The sequence below is a fragment of the Thunnus maccoyii genome, chromosome 18 (assembly GCF_910596095.1).
Source record: "Thunnus maccoyii chromosome 18, fThuMac1.1, whole genome shotgun sequence".
Taxonomy (NCBI): Eukaryota; Metazoa; Chordata; class Actinopteri; order Scombriformes; family Scombridae; genus Thunnus; species Thunnus maccoyii.
This window is the reverse complement of record NC_056550.1, coordinates 1515478-1531825: the sequence shown is the minus strand read 5'-3', so window position 1 is coordinate 1531825 and position 16348 is coordinate 1515478. Positions and strand designations below refer to the sequence as shown.

Sequence of the window (16348 nt, the reverse complement as noted above, 5' to 3'; positions counted from 1 at the left end):
AATCTGAGTGGTTGGATAGTTATTTCCTTAGTTTATTTATAAATGCGTAAAAAGCCTGAAATGCCTAAAAGAATTACTGGGGTTGAGTTCTATTTGAGCTAAATTACATGTTATACATTAAATATATATGATGCAGGAAAAAAATCATATTATCCACACTGTACATTGAACATTGAACATTGGTTGAAATCAGCACTGTGGTGATGCTTTGTGCTGGTGGGGTTTACGTTATTTTTTCCCCACCCGCGTTCCGCGAAGACCCGCCCTATTCTGCCTCTGATTGGCTAGTACTCGTTGCCTTCGTTGGTAAGGTTGGTTAGATTTAGGCGTGAGGCGTGAGACATGGCTCTGGGGTTCAGAGTCAGAGCCAATCAGAGGCAGAGAAGGGGCGGGTCTTCGCAGAATGCGGGTGGGAAAGAAACGCGTGAGGTTTGCGTTTACGTCGGGTGTCGCCGATTTACGGTAACCCGCCATTTTATTTTTTGAGAACATAAGCTTGCACACATTGAACTTCTTGTCGACACACGGTCTGGTTGGCAGAAGTGGTCCGTGTTTTTAGTTGTTGTTGGTCTACTTTAGTTAGATTAAGTTGGTCCAGGAGACCGGCATATACCGCCCGCGTCTCCCCGTAGTCCATGGTCTAACCTCTGTCCGGACAGGAGGAGTGAAGGTGAGAAAGATAACGAGGCTCTGTGTTAGCACAGTTAGCATGTTGGCTAAGTGGAGCTAAGGGCTCCACTAAAGTCTCAAAGCTAATTGCTGGAGTGAAAACGATTACTGCACAACTTCTATCCATAGTGTAACTGTACTTTGTGTATGACGAATAATGTTTTCTCAACTGATGAGACGTGTACAAACGGCACATGCTAAAGACAACAACTAGCACATCATGCTAACGTTACCTTACGTGCCAGCTTCCGTTATTGGTTTTGGCCTGTCGCCTACTGGTTGAGTACTGCAGCGTGTCAGCTGATAGTCCTATAAATTATGCACTGATTTGTCTATTTAGGTGAAAGATGACGCAGTTTTTACCTCCGAACCTGCTGGCCCTTTTTGCACCGCGGGACCCCATCCCTTTCCTGCCTCAGCTGGAGAAGCTGCCCCATGAGAAACATCACAACCAGCCTTACAGTGGCATTGCGCCGTTCATCAGGCACTTCGAGGTGAATATTGAGTCTTCTGTAATATGTGTATTTTATTTCATCTACATTTTCTTCCTCAGTACATTCACCCTGTGTTGACATATTCTCTTTTGTGATCAGGACCCTAGAGATGCCCCTCCACCAACAAGGGCTGAGACTCGTGAGGAGCGGCTGGAGAGGAAGGTGAGAAAATAAAGAGCATGGACGTTTATACCTACCATACACTAGAAGACTGACAGCCTCTCACATCTAAAGACAGTGTGTCATAAGTCACTGAGTTTTTAGTCACAGACTATAAGATTTTGCAAAGACTGGAGATCTTGCAGGGTCACTATTTAAAAGACTATAACTAGATTCCTTTTGAGATTATTTCCAATCCTGCTCCTGGTGGAAATTTACAAGAAGAAAAACTGCTGAACAATGGAACATAAACAGAAGCTGGTTTTGGTCACAGCTGCCCTTATGTGTGTGCAGTGGTTTGTTCCAAAAAACCAGTCAAAAAGAAAATGTAAATGAATTAATTAATTCAGTTAAAACTGAACGACTGTGAAGAGGCACTCTTAATAACACAGCGAAGCACATCATGTTTAATTAGGAAAGTTTAAAAACACACACATAAAGGGCAACCATTTACTACATACTGCCATTAGAAACTGAGTACAATTAACTGATAATATGCCTGATCAGCCACCATCTGTAATCAATACAAACACACATTAATAGACTGTAATCCATTAATCGAACCACTAACTAACAGCAGTCAATGTCGGACAACCTTATCATACTTTAACAGTTACCTAACGTTAGTGGTGACAAAACATAAGAAAATATTCATATTAGCAGTTTGAATTAAAATGAAGATCCCTGTGCTCTCTGGGGAAAATATTATGCCAAACTCCCTTTAAGAAATAATACATTATCAATTCCTTACATGTCTGTAAAATCACGTAACTCTAGAAACAAGTAGGGCTGTAGTCTCCAGGTCGACTGGTGGATTAGTTGGTCGATATGCTCGCCTCCGACCAAATTCTCATTGGTCGAATAATCTCAGTGTTATTTTCATAAGGAGAAAAGTGCTACATCAATAGCTTTCCAGGACTAATTCATTATTTCCTGCGGCGGGAGGGACAGACTAACAAGTTACCTGTGAAAATGGGGGTGTATTCAAAACACCCCCGTTGTTTTCACAACTTTGAACTTGCCCAACCTAATGGAGACTGCTGGGTCTATCTGTACTCAATGTTTACTGAACGTACTGAACATTTTACTGAACCAGTGTTTCTCTTATAATTAAAACAACAAGAGGCCAAAAATGTTTTTTAATGCCAAATATCCATTCATTTGGAAATCAATAGTGTTTGGGAGCCTCTTTGCAGTGCTGTTCTGAAACGTGAGTCAACCTCTGTGTTTTTACCTAGGACACTATTGGTAGCGTAACTTTGTTTAGGAACAGGGAATTGCTTAATATGTTTGCTCAGCGGGTGGGAAAGAGAGATGGGCAGGAAAATGACGGTGGATGTGAGCGGAGCAGAGGAAAAGGTTAGTGGTAAGTTGTCAGTCTGGCAGTAAATGTACAGTACAGACTACAGTGTAACAGTTAATAAATGCTAAAAAGTCACGTCTTTTGTTTCCCCAAGTGCTGGAAAAGTGAAGGCGGTTAGCTCCAAAGTTGGCAACAAAGGGTTAGCCTAACCTGAAGATGCAAAACAGAGAAAGGAGAAATGTGTGGCTGCTGAGCTCACTGTGCACTCTGTCCCAACTAATCGATTAGTTGAAGATTATGTACCATTTCAGTTGACCAAGATTTTCTTTGATTGACAACAGCCCTAGAAACAAGATAAAAGGTGTTATATGTCAACAGTCTTCTTGTCAATTTGGCATCGATATAATCTGTAAAGAAGCTGTACTTGCATACAAACTTCACATTTTGGGTCTTTTTCGCCTCAACCTGCTACCAGCCTCCATTGGTGAGCTGAGAAAGTTTAGCGGGAGAACACTGTGGGAATGAGAGGCAAACCATTTCAAAAATTAAGATTTCTCACTAAAATAATGGCTGGTTAGTGGATGAGATACACACTGAATTAAACAGCGACTCATAACATTGTTAATTCTCTGTCTACCCTGTGTGTGATGGTACAGTGTTTTAGGCTGTTAAAGTAACTACCCAGATGCTGCTTCCTGTTTGCTGCTGAAGAGGGCGCACTTATTGGTTGTTGAGAATATTCACAGGGATGTCAACAGTTCACTGCTGAGATTAATTTTGACCGGTTACACATGTTGGTCAATAGGTTAATTTGCAGACACACTCCGCTAACGGCTGGACAGTTACATGTTCACAACATCAGATCTTTTTTTGAATGGATAAAGTAGTGGTGTAAAACTGACTTCTACACAGAGTGTTGCATTATGGGTTGTTTGTAGCATTAATGTTGCTAGGCTAGTGAGTGTCTTAAAGTCTGTTTATAGTGAGTGTGTTAGCATCAGTTAGCACTAAAAGTGTTTGGTTAGTCCAGTTTAACCTGCAGGAGTTTCTGAGGGATTGTGTAACATGTTTTTCTGCCACAGAGGAAATAAATTCATGACAAGCTCTCACTAACGAAAACTACGTCACAATTTTTCTTGAAAATTAAACAGCTAATTATCGGTTAATGGGTGTTGGTCTGTCAAAAGCAAAATTAACCAAAACTGACATCCCTAGTTCACGTCATTGAACTTCACTATTTGCATGAGAGAGAAGGAGGCTAGAGACTAAAGACTTACAATAATATTAAACATGTTTGATTTTGTTGGAACATGAAGACGAGAAAAAGACTGACTTAAGACAGCTCAGACTGAGTTCATCACCTTACACCAAACAATCAAGATGACGGCAGCGCACCACAACTATAGCAAAACTGTCATGATTTTACTCTGACACTGGAAATTTGTCTGTGATAGTGAGGTCATTTGAAAAGTCATTTGGTGTAAGGCCAGCAAGGCTTTCTGCCTTGGAATGCTGTGTGCATGCGTGTGTGCGTGTACGTACAAAGCATCATTGGCTTGCTATCTATAAGATTGCATATCTATTGTCATAAACACAGCACCAGTCACTTAACAGAATAATTCACCAGCTTTTTTTTAATAGCCATTATTTTCATGGTTTATTTGATCATGTGGCCAGTTTTAGATTTTAGCTGGACTGATCCCATGCCAAGTTATCCCCAAGCACATGACTTGTCTATGATCATTAGTCTTTGCTTTGTAAACAAGTGAAATGCATAATCAGACACTCAAACAGTTCAAGAGAAGTCTTGGAATTAGCAAATCTATGCAGAGTATGGTTTCACACACAGCATCAAGATTTTATGGAAGTGAAATTCATAAAGACAGCATTTTGGGGATTTTGCACCAGATTATTATGTTACTATGGTTGAGTTTTTCCTCTTGGTAACTCAGTTTGTATCATTTTACAGCAGGTACACATGAAAAGTTTGACTTGGGTGCATTCCCCTTTATTTTGGTCATAGCACAAGGGGCCGCACACAGACTGGGGCAGCGACTCTAAGCCAGCACTAGCATTTTTATGAGCATTGTTATCCACAGAGAGCCTTCCCTGAGTGATTGTTGCAGATTTACCATTTACTGAGTCTTTTGCTTTTGCAGAGACGAGAGAAGATTGAGAGGAGGCAAGCAGTGGTGGAGACAGAACTCAAGCTTTGTAAGTTTTCACACTGACATACAGTACAAGCTCTTTTCACTGTATATGATTTCATGGTTTGAACTAATCCTGCTTTCCTATTTGCGTTATATCAGGGGATCCCCATAATGACCCCAATGCGCAAGGTGATGCCTTCAAGACATTGTTTGTTGCACGAGTGGTGAGTACATTAAAATCACATCCATTTTTTTTTCAAGTATACTTACAGCAGGTCTGTGAATTCAGCAGTTGTAATTCTTTTGTCATCACTGCTCATGTCTAATGGTATTTTTGTCTTTTTGTTGTAGAACTATGATACGACAGAGTCCAAGCTTCGCCGTGAGTTTGAGGTCTATGGCCCCATCAAACGGGTATGCTCAGCTGCTGTTGCTCACTTGTCTAGACCTGTTCACATGTTTGCAATAAGTTTACTAACTACACTGATATTAAATTCACTGTGATTGTATATTCTCAAAAAAGCCTAGGGGTGGAAATTTTCCTCCATACACTACAATTTTCAAATGTTCAAAACTTAACCTGCAACCTGAATGACACCTGAGCAGCAGACGATATGAAACGTTAAGAGCTACACAGTCAAGCTCCCAGCATAGTCTGTGTGCAATCTTCTGTGCAACTGGCTGCGACAATTAACATGCATACTGGCATGAGCTGCACTTTTGTATGTGCAGGAGTTGCCACTGCTCTCTGGCACTGTAGTGGGTGCTGTGTGCTAAGAAAGCAGGAAAAGCTGAATGTGACAGGTCTTAGTTAAAACTTTTACAAATAGAATTTTGTTATGCTATGTCAGTGTAATGTAAATCCTAAATAGTTGTAATTGAAGTTACATGTACTGTATGTATATGTTGTAGACAAAACTCAGCTAATTGCACCCTAATAAACAATGCAAATACCGAGGGATATATAAAATGAAAACAAAAAATAATGAAAGGAATATGCTCAGTCACTGGAAACATGGAACTACTACCTGATCTGCAATAAATGGTACATTTAGGAGACCTATATAATATTCTATATTTGTTGACACTGTTAGAAAGGCATTGATTCAACTGTGGTTGTTTTTGGTTGAAGTTTGTGGCTCTGGATTGCGTGTCACTGATATATTCATACACACATCTGACGTGGCGTGTTTGGGTATTCTTGTCTTATGATGCATTCCAAAGCCAACCAACATCTCCATGCCTGTTTCTTCCAGATCTACATAGTCTACAACAAGAGGACGGGGAAGCCTCGGGGCTATGCATTCATTGAGTATGAGCATGAACGAGACATGCACTGTGAGTACCAATGAAGAGTGCTGAGCTCAAACCATTCTGTATATTACATGTTCGTAAAGACTGACCTCTGACATGCAGGGTGGTTCTTCAGTCGGACCCCCTTCCCTTTATTCTATCATGGCTATTTTTGTTATGGTAATGGGGAGGCAGCTTTCTTTAACACCTTGGGAAGGTGACAACTACTAGTAAAGCAAATTGATGTTTATGGCATCAAAGGAATCAGAACTTCTTATAGACATATGTTTTACAATTTGCATGTTGAAATTGGAGTCTGGTGGTTGTGTGATGTGTGTGTCTGTGTTTGTTGCGTGTTATCAGTTGACTAATAGTTTTGTTGAGGATGGGAACTGCTTCATTCAGTGGGGCATCATGGGAAAAGTGGGAGGACCAAGAGGTAGAAGTGTCTTTCATTTGTGAACCTCAACATCTTTGCCTGTCAAGGGCACATTGTCTTAACTGTTAGGCGTTGTAGCTCTGTGGAAGAGCAGCTCTCCTGGTTGGACTGTAATGGTAAGCACAAGGTCAGACTGGTCACCAAGCATTGAATGGGATTTTTTTTTTTTTTTTTTACCAGAAATGTGTCAAGGACTGTATGGAAACCCATCTTTTGTATGACTAGGTATTGAGCTTGTTTGTTTGACAAAGTTTTTATTGGTGGTCTTCAACCCTGGTCATGGTGAGATTAGTTCAACTTCACCACACTAGTGACAGATTTTAATCTGGTGGTGATGCCACAGTGAAAAATGCAGTGTTGTCTAATTAGACAAGTGAATGGTGCCATCTAACACAATGACATCATTCTGGGATATAACAGTTGAAATACACCAGGCACGGACGCAACGCAGCACGTAGGCGGGGCGGAGCAGGTTTTTTTTTTTTTTACCTGATACACCAACTGCGTCTTGTAGCATGTGGTTGCGTGCCAACCGTGTTTTCTGAGTAGATTTCAAGTAGGGTACTTTGGAAAGTTAAAGCATTTGCCACTTAAACTATTACAAAAATAAGACCTGTCTACATGTGTTCTATAAATTTATTTTCATATGTACTTTTAGTTGTGAGTTATCAAATTCATATTGCCTATTAATGTTATGTAAACAAGTTGATGGAGTGTTGCAAAAGACAAAGTATGTTCCAGATTACCTGTGTTATGTTCATTCATGGACAGATAAATAGAAGGAACGATGATGATCAGCAGATAATGTAGTTAGTTATGCAGAGTTTTGAAGCGTTGTTTTTGGTTGAAGTTTGTGGTTTTGGATTGCGTGTCACTGATATATTCATACACACATCTGATGCGGCGTGTTTGGGTATTCTTGTCTTATGATGCATTCCAAAGCCAACCAACATCTCCATGCCTGTTTCTTCCAGATCTACATAGTCTACAACAAGAGGACGGGGAAGCCTCGGGGCTATGCTAACTTCAATTAGCATAGCCAACTGAAGTTAGTTCACCAAATTCAGTACCAGGTTATATTAACTGGTACTGAATTTATTAACCAGATCATTTAAACTACAGGATTATGGATACACATTGATTTGATTTATTTTAACGTGCAATATAAAAAAAATCCACAAGGTTGCACTGCTTCGTCACATTGCCTCTGGTACGATGAGGTATTTATTTTAATCATTTTTAAACAGATAGTACTCGTTTTTACAGTTTTCATGTAATTTTTACCTGTTGGAGGGCCGCGTAGCTGTGCAAAAAAAAAACTAGACCAGCCTTGTTTTAAAACTAGAGATAAGGAGTGTGATACCTGTGCGGCTTCTATGATGGATCTAGCAGCTTCATTTGATTGTAATGGAGGTGCACTGATGTGGCCATGCTGTGGTAGACGTGTCGCACCACGTCCGTGCCTGGTGTATTTTGGCCGTTAGTGCTATCAGCTCTTCAAGACCAGAGTTGCTGAATCACAGCTATGATGTAGTCACAACAGGGGGTGAACTGAGGGGGGATGTGGGGCTAAACAGTATATTAACTGTGTGTTGTTCTCATTGCCACTGCAGCCGCCAATCTGTGATGGCTATTGGCCAGAGCTGGCTGGCAGATGATGATGGTTATGATTCATCTACACCCTACTACCACAGCTCAGTATATGGTTGGTATAATGGGTTTGTATGATGGGTAAGATTTCTTTCCACCCTCCATCTCCTACATAGGGAAGAGGAGCTACGTTCAATGGGAAAAGCATCTTTCTTTTGCAAGCCCTGAAGAGCTTTCAGTGCAACTGCTATTACTTGGATCTTAGGCTTTGACCATTGAACGCACCCCTGACCACTAGCGTATTAAATATTGCCCAATGATTCTGCCCTTTATGTTAAAGCCACCTCAGGTTGCTCAGGGCTCATACATAGCAATGACATAGCTGTATGGAGGTACTGGAAGTCAGTGAGCAAGTAAGAGAAATCAAAAAGCTACATTACACAGCTGTCAGTCCCACCACGTTCTTATGGAGTTTGTTGTGATTAATGCTGTGCAGATTGACTGAATTTGTAGGAGCTTCTCAGAACAATAGTGACACAATTTTCAGTCGTTCTTGGTGTGTAGCAGTAAATTGCAGTAATGTGTAAATGTAGGTCCGCAGGGAAAGGTGCTTGTTTAAAGAAGTGAACGATTATATTTTCAATAAGAGTAAAAATTATACTAACTTTTTTTAGTTTTAGTACAGTTTCATTTTTGTCTGCAAATTTAGAAACATGTAGGTTCATGACTGTTCTCTAAATGTGTGTGTAGATGGATGGGTGGCATTCACTGTCAACTGGCAAAGTTGACATCAATCAAATTCTATCATCATTATCACCTCAACGTGTCTGCTAGGCTCAAGTGTTCTGCTAAATATTAGTGCCAATTAAAAAGGCAATGAAAGATGTAAATAATGGAAGCTGGGCAGTGGACATTAACTCAGCTGTTCAGATGACACTTTCCTGTGACTCCATTCCCCAAACTGTTTCTCTCAGTCAAACTTTGGGAGCCCAATTAGCTTGATATTATTCACAACCCCGTTTGATCTAGAAAATGTTCAAATCTCATCTGAGAAGTTGATATATATAATACATATGTCTGAGCTGGCTTTAATAGAAAAGGCAAATGAGGGGAATTTTCTTGGTAATTATGCTAAATGGGCTATTCATACATTATTTATTCACTACATAACTAAATGTAGACACTAGTTAAGTTGGCCTTACAGATTCCTTCAAAACAATAGTAAATTCAAGAAAAAAAAATAGATCCTACAGTTTCATCATATGACATGTCAGTAATGAAGTTAAGACACTGGATGCCCTAGATCATTTCTACTAGACATGTCTCAAGCCTCATTAGTTGTTTGGGGTTGTGATAAGGCAACTCCTGTAAGGAAGCAGCCCCGTTTTTTTTGTTTTGTTTTTTTTTGTTTTTGTTTTGTTTTTTTTGTGCTTTTTTTCAGTTGGTCAGTTTGGTAGGACTGGTGGGGGTTTGGTAAGGCCCTATCATTGGATGGGATGTTGTCATCCTTAGTGAACACAGACGTTGGAGGGGTTCTGGTAAGGCCCCTGGTGGAGGTGCTGGGACAGCATTTGTATTTTGGTGCTGAAGGATTGTAGTAAGGCCCTAAGACTGGGGCAGAGACTTTCATAAGGCCCAAGAGTGAGGTATTATGGTAAGACCATCAACTGCATAGTCTGAGTGAGGGAGTTTGGTAAGGCCCTCAGACTGTATACTATTGTATGTGAGGATTTGGTAAGGCCCTCAAGACTGTATGCTATAACTGATGGGTTTTGGTAAGGCCCTGTTCTTGGACATAAAAGTTGTACCCTCAGTGATCATCACCACATCAGACCAGTGTAGCAGCCAGGAGCCACCTGGATCTCGCAGAGTCCTTTCATTATACAAGATGGATCAAAAGACTGTTGTGTGGTATAATGGGATGAGGTGTGGGACAAAGTCTGACTGTACACAAGGTTGTAAATATGCCAAATGCTGGAGACTCCTTGTTAATGACAGCTCCTTACTGTTGGTTGCGTCCATCATGTTGCTGTATTAAGAGGATGGTAAGCTGGTAAAAGGTTTCAGCAGATTAAAGCCAATACAGTAGAACAGACCATTGCCATATCATAATACTGTTAATGTACACACATTTTCAGTTTTTCATCATTTCCTTTGGGACATCAACAAATCTGTGAGAAATGTTTTCTCAAGCATTTGTAAAATAAAAGTCATAATCAAGTGTCCAAAGTGTCGGGTCTAAAACAAACAATAGATTGTTAATCAGAATACTGAAGCGATACAAATTGTGCCAGGATGATAAAACATGATTTAAAAAAAAAAAAAAAAAAAAAAAGACATTTCACCTGTAAGCTAACTGGAAAATCTGATGAATACAGTACATATGATTATGATAACAGCAGTGCTTTCATTGTATACAACTACAATGTCAACTGCCCCAACATGTTTGGTTAAATTTAGCAAATGCACTGAAGATTGAATGTCACTTTGCGGTTTGTTTGACAGTTCTAGTTTGTCACAGTCAAATCTGTGTGAGAGATTGAGTATTTATTCAAATCTGAAGAGTAACTTGCCACCGTGCCTTTACAGTAGTAATGAATCATTAGGTAGTAAACTATATATTTAAAGAGATGGCACATCAAGAAAATTGGAAATTAAATCCTCACAAGTATCCTTAAGAAACCCGGACAACTTAAAGCACTCTAATTTAATGTAGATAGTGAAAGAAGTGAAAGCTGGGTATTCAAATGATGCAGTTAAAAGTGTAACGTATCGATCACTCATCTGGTGGAAGGAAGTCTACTCCCATTATCCTTCGGCTTTTACCCAGAGAGCAGCCATCTCGGCCTCGCCTGCTCCTGGTCAGTATAATAATGCACTGTTTGTTTCCTTGGCCACATTGATGCAGTCCTACTCCTATCTCACCTCTGTCTTCCCTCTCCCAATTCCTCTTCTCCAGCTGCCTACAAGCATGCAGATGGGAAGAAGATTGACGGCAGGAGAGTGCTGGTGGACGTGGAACGAGGACGCACTGTCAAAGGATGGCATCCTCGAAGGCTAGGTCAGCTGCCTTTCTTATATTACGCTTTCATTTCATACCAAAGAAGAATAAACTGAACTCAACCCAAACTAATACTAGAGTTCTTGGCGACAGTACCAAGACCTCTACATGAACTCTTTTGAGAGGAGCATTGCAGGTTCTGTAGCAGCTATACTTGACACTGTGAGGCTACTCAGCTCAATGCTGATGTTTAAAAAGTATGTTTTACCATCTTAGTTAAGTGTGTTAACATGCTGACATTTAATGACAACTAAACACAAAGTACAGCTTAGACTGATGGGAATATCATCAATGTTGAAGGAATCTGCTCATAAACACATTTCAATGTGTTTGTTATTGCAGTACTGATGTTTGTATGGCTTGTGTTCTGTCTTGAGAATACTTGTCTTGTTGCTGTCTTTTATCTTCTGCTGTCTTCTTCTTGTCTTTGTTCTGTAAATTTGATCATTTTAAATTTTGTTTCAAAACATCTCTCCAAAGACTGCAGTTGAAAATTAGCCAGCTGGCTAACACTGGCACACGTTGTCCTTTATAAATGAAATGAAATGAAATTTTGACCTGATGATTGCAGTAAGTTATAATTAAAATTCATCCTCCAGGGACAATGAATGTCTCAAATGACATCACAAACCATCTGATAGTTAGTCTGAACCAAAGTGAAGGAATAGCCAACAGTACTGTGGCTGAGAAACATTAGTGCCTATTAAAGCTATAATATGTAACTATTTCACATTAAAATGTCTCAAAACAACTAGACCTATGTTATATATTTTAGTGAGTTGTGTATTTGCATTATCCCAAATGTTTCCAACAATTTTCAATTAGAGAAATCAGTCATTTTAATCAAGGCCTGACAGTTTAGTTGTTGTAGTGGAATGGAGGGTTGATGGAAGGAGAGCAGTGCAAGCTTTCTGTTGCTTGAATGCAGCCTAGTCAACTACTTGAGAACACTGGCTGATACTGGTTCAACCTCCTACTGTTGTTCAGCGTGATGTCAGCAGCCATGCAGGAGGGAGTGTGTTTTGTTTTTTGAACTGAACTATGATCAGAATCCACTCTTATTATTTCTTTGCCTGTGCTGACATCAGATATTTTGACATCACAGATGATTAACGAAGGCATTAAACATGAAACTCATGTTGCCTTTTATTGGACGTTAGTGTGGGTGGCCGCTTTACAGGTGCACTGAACTGTATTGTATTGAGGAAAAGGCCGTGAATAATATATTCCTAATAATTGGAGATGAGGTGCATTCAAGAAAAACCCTCAGTAATAAGTTTTTATAGAAATAAAAGTGTCTACAGATAAGAAAAAGCCACAAGCATGTGGCAAATGAAAGTACAGATCCAGCCATTATGGCTGAATGATGCAAGTTTGAGCTTTGGGGTAGTATTTTCTCTGTAGCGACACACCCACACCACAGCAGCCTCGTGCCCTTTTAGACACAGTGCTGTCATCAGTCTGAACATGTCAACAGGTTTAGGGGTCTTAACTTAACACATATTTAACTTTCTCTTATGTTTTGCTTGTTGTTGGTGTTTTTTTCCCCTGTAGGTGGTGGATTGGGTGGCACTAGGAGAGGTGGAGCTGATGTCAACATCAAGCACTCTGGCCGAGATGATGCATCACGTTACGATGATCGCCCTCTGGGGGGGTGAGTACTTTTTAGTGAGGACCTGTCGTTTGGTGTTAGATTGAGTAGTGTATTTAACACTTTTCTCTTTGTCCTGACTACTCATAGTGATCGGGAGCGCGGGGAGCGGAGAGAGCGCAGTCGGGAGCGTGACCGGGATAAGGACAGAGAGCGGCGGCGATCCCGATCCCGGGAACGCCGCCGACGTACCCGTTCCCGGGAGCGAGAAAGGGAGAGAGAAAGACCAGTCGCAGGAGGGGAGGAGAACAGCAGTAGTAGCCGGCGTCGAGAGCGAGAGAAGGATCGCGGGGGGGCAGCGGGAGGAGACAGCAGAAGTAGGGAGAGGAGTCGAGACAGGAAGAGAAGGAGCAGGAGCCGGGATCGCAAGAGAGACAGGGAGAGAGGCAAGGGGCTGGATGGAGAGGAGGTCGGCCAGGGAGACGGTGCCCCTGAGGGCGGGGAGCGCATGCTGGAGGAAAACGAGGGTGAAGTGGGTGAGGGCATGGAGGAGCGTAGAGACAGAGACAGGGACAGAGAGAGGGACAGGGACCGCAGGCGCAGCCACAGGGACAGAGACAGGCGCAGGGGAGACAGGGACAGAGACAGGGAGCACAAAAGGGAACGGGGGGAGAGAGACAGGGGGGAGCGCAGAGAAGAGCGGCACGGCTCCCTACGAGACGACATGGGGCCTCAAGATGACATGGGCAATGAGGATGAGGGAGGAGAACCGCCTAACATGGAGGAGTACAGTCAGGATGGGATGATGATGGACCAGCAGTCAGTGCCATCGGCTGACGGCTACGGCTCCAGTGAGAATGGCTACAAGATGGAGGCACCAGGAGATGAGTACTAAGACGGCCCCTTTACCAACAGGCTCCCACACATAAATAAGTTGTTTCATACTGTACTTTAACTTGGCCCCTAATTTTCTGTCAAGGCACAGGAAGCCTAAATTATGTCAGGGCTTCTTCAGTACCGCATCTAGCTAGCTTTTCCTATCTGACCACGATCTGTTGAAATATTCCAATTGATATTGTTTCACACACAGCTGATGCATAGAACTGATTCGATCTCACTAAAGTGGCAGCTTTCCTGCTTTGCCCAATTAATCCGTGCCACTAAATGTTATCAGATTACCGTAGTGATTCAAGCCAATTTTTTTTTTTTTTTTTTTCCTCATTGGTTCGGGGGGGGGAGGGTAGGGGGGGTGCTGCGATGAATTATAAAACACAAACTCTATTCGTTTTGAGATGGTTAGATTGTGTTCTCTTTTCTTATCAGGCTCATAAAGCAGTTAGATTACATACTTGTTTGGACCCAGTCACCTATTTCTGCTCAATGTATGTGAAATTGAAGGAAATGTAGTATTGTGTGACAATTGAGGATTGTTCTGTTTATTCATTCTGGAATAAATTTTTTTTTTAAATTATGTGTGGTGTTGTGCTAATCACAGTTGATTTTCTCCTGCATCCATAATGTAGCCTGGACGTGCATCTGTGTTGATGTGGTGGAATAATGATATCAAGTCTGATTTTTGTGTTGCATGAATAGAAACCAGAGACTGTCTAGGATGTACAAAAATATATCAAACACTGTATAATGAAAATAGAAGCAAGAGCATAGAGTGATTAAAAATAATGGTGAAATTCTAATCAGTGAGTCCTAATCAAGGACTATATAGTAGATAATGAGTTGTAGAGAACAGACTGGGTGATTCTGTATTAATGAATCATTCCTCAGTAACTTTAAACTGCCACAGCACAAAACTAGTCATGACTCATTCATTGCTTATTAAAAGTTTCTTTTTTTTGTGCACCTCCATGTGAAGTGGTATCACACTGAGCCAAGATGAGAATAGTAATCCTACTGTCTCTGGTTTGTTATGAACTACTTGTGAATTCTCCAGTAAAAACTACTGGTTAGTTTTACAGGATGATGATCTACTTTGGGGAGTATAAAAATAGTAAGTGAGGGTAATATAATCATGAAGTAATGAGGGACTGTATAACTTCTCAGTATGATGTATCACTGAGGTAGGCCTAAATATTGAGTAACTTTAGTAATACTTTCAAGATATTTTGACATTAGAAATTAATTAAATGTAACGGCTCAGCAAAAACAGATTTGGACCTAAAAGCACAACTACCAGAAGATCAGGTAAGATAAAAGACTCAGCATTATTCATAGTCAAAAACAGGCAGACGACTCAAAAAGTGAGTAGGCAGAAAAAAAATGGCTGGACTGCTAATGACTGTGAGTCAAAGACAGCAGAGAATGAATGGGTATGGGCTGGTATAAATAAAACTGGGCAGATTGGGGAAGTGGAAACAGGAGGGCAGGGAAGAGTTGGGCAGCAGGATCTGGACTGACAGGAGAGTTAGTTCATGGCAAGTGAGAAGATAAACAAGATGAGAAATGGATTAAGAAAAGGTTGGGCTTTATATCTTTGATCACCATTAGACTCAAGATGGACGCAAAAACAATGTGACGCAAAAACAAAAGTGGTGATGACTTCCATCTCAAGAAATACCATCCAATATCTAAACTTCCTTTCTTAGCAAAAATCCTAATCATTAGTCAATTTATAACTACATGCCTTTATTGATTCACTGAACTCACTACAGCCACAACAGTCAGCCACAGTTTCACTTATTAAAAAACAATTTTGTGCTGCACTCTTCAATGACCTCTCAAAAGCATTTGATACCATTGATCATAAAATCCTACTTCATAAATGACAGTCTATGTTTAGATGAAGCTTTACAGAGAGAGGTCAGACCGATGTTACTGATGGTGCTCAGTCCAGCCATCTTACCATCAGAAATGGCTTTGCACAAGGGTTTATCCTTGGTCCACTGCTGTTTACATTACACATAAATGTCCTTTTTTTCAGATGATACACCCCAGCCCAGGTCCTGACTTGTCTTCAGTCTGCTTTTGATGCGTTCCAATTAGCACTCCTTCATCACAGACTAGTTTGAAATGCAGAAAAGACCAACATTGTGTTCTCCACCTCCACCAGTGATCATGACCATCCTGCCATTAAAACTTGAAATGGCACCCGTATTACTTTTGCTGAGTCATACAAATACTTAGGATGTTAGCTTGACAGCAGACTATCATTCGAGATTCATATTCGACATTGACTCAGAAATTAAAAATCGAAGTAGGCTTCTTGTATAGAATCAAAGGATGTTTGTCTTGTTCCAGTAAAACTATTGTCCAGTCAATGTTCATGTCTGTCCTTGACTATGGAGATATTCTGTATTGTCATGCTGCCCTATCAACACTTCAGCAGTTAAACCCTGTGTATCACAGTGTGTGTATTACACGCTTTATCACAAATAAGAACGTTCGTACTCATCATTGTTCTCAGTATCACACGGTTGGTTGGACTTCTTTACAGACAAGAAGAAAAAAAACATCTCATGTTATTCATCTATGAAGCTTCCAAACTACCTCACATCTCTGCTCTCATTTAAATCCAGTAAGTACAGTACAGGATCCAGTCAGATATCCCTCATGTTCACATTCATGTTGGCAGAACTGGTTTCAGA

General features: G+C 40.8%; 1 protein-coding gene across 1 annotated transcript; it reads left to right on the top strand.

Moving 5' to 3' along the window:
* The first annotated feature begins 446 nt into the window (after nt 1–446).
* On the top strand, nt 447–14220 carry snrnp70 (small nuclear ribonucleoprotein 70 (U1)). Its single transcript, XM_042392680.1, has 10 exons — nt 447–670; nt 1010–1163; nt 1263–1325; nt 4785–4839; nt 4935–4999; nt 5127–5189; nt 6032–6113; nt 11057–11158; nt 12713–12812; nt 12900–14220. Exons 2-10 carry the CDS (start codon nt 1017–1019, stop codon nt 13642–13644), a joined length of 1422 nt encoding a protein of 473 aa, XP_042248614.1. The 5' UTR covers nt 447–670; nt 1010–1016; the 3' UTR covers nt 13645–14220.
* Nucleotides 14221–16348: the final 2128 nt, after the last annotated feature.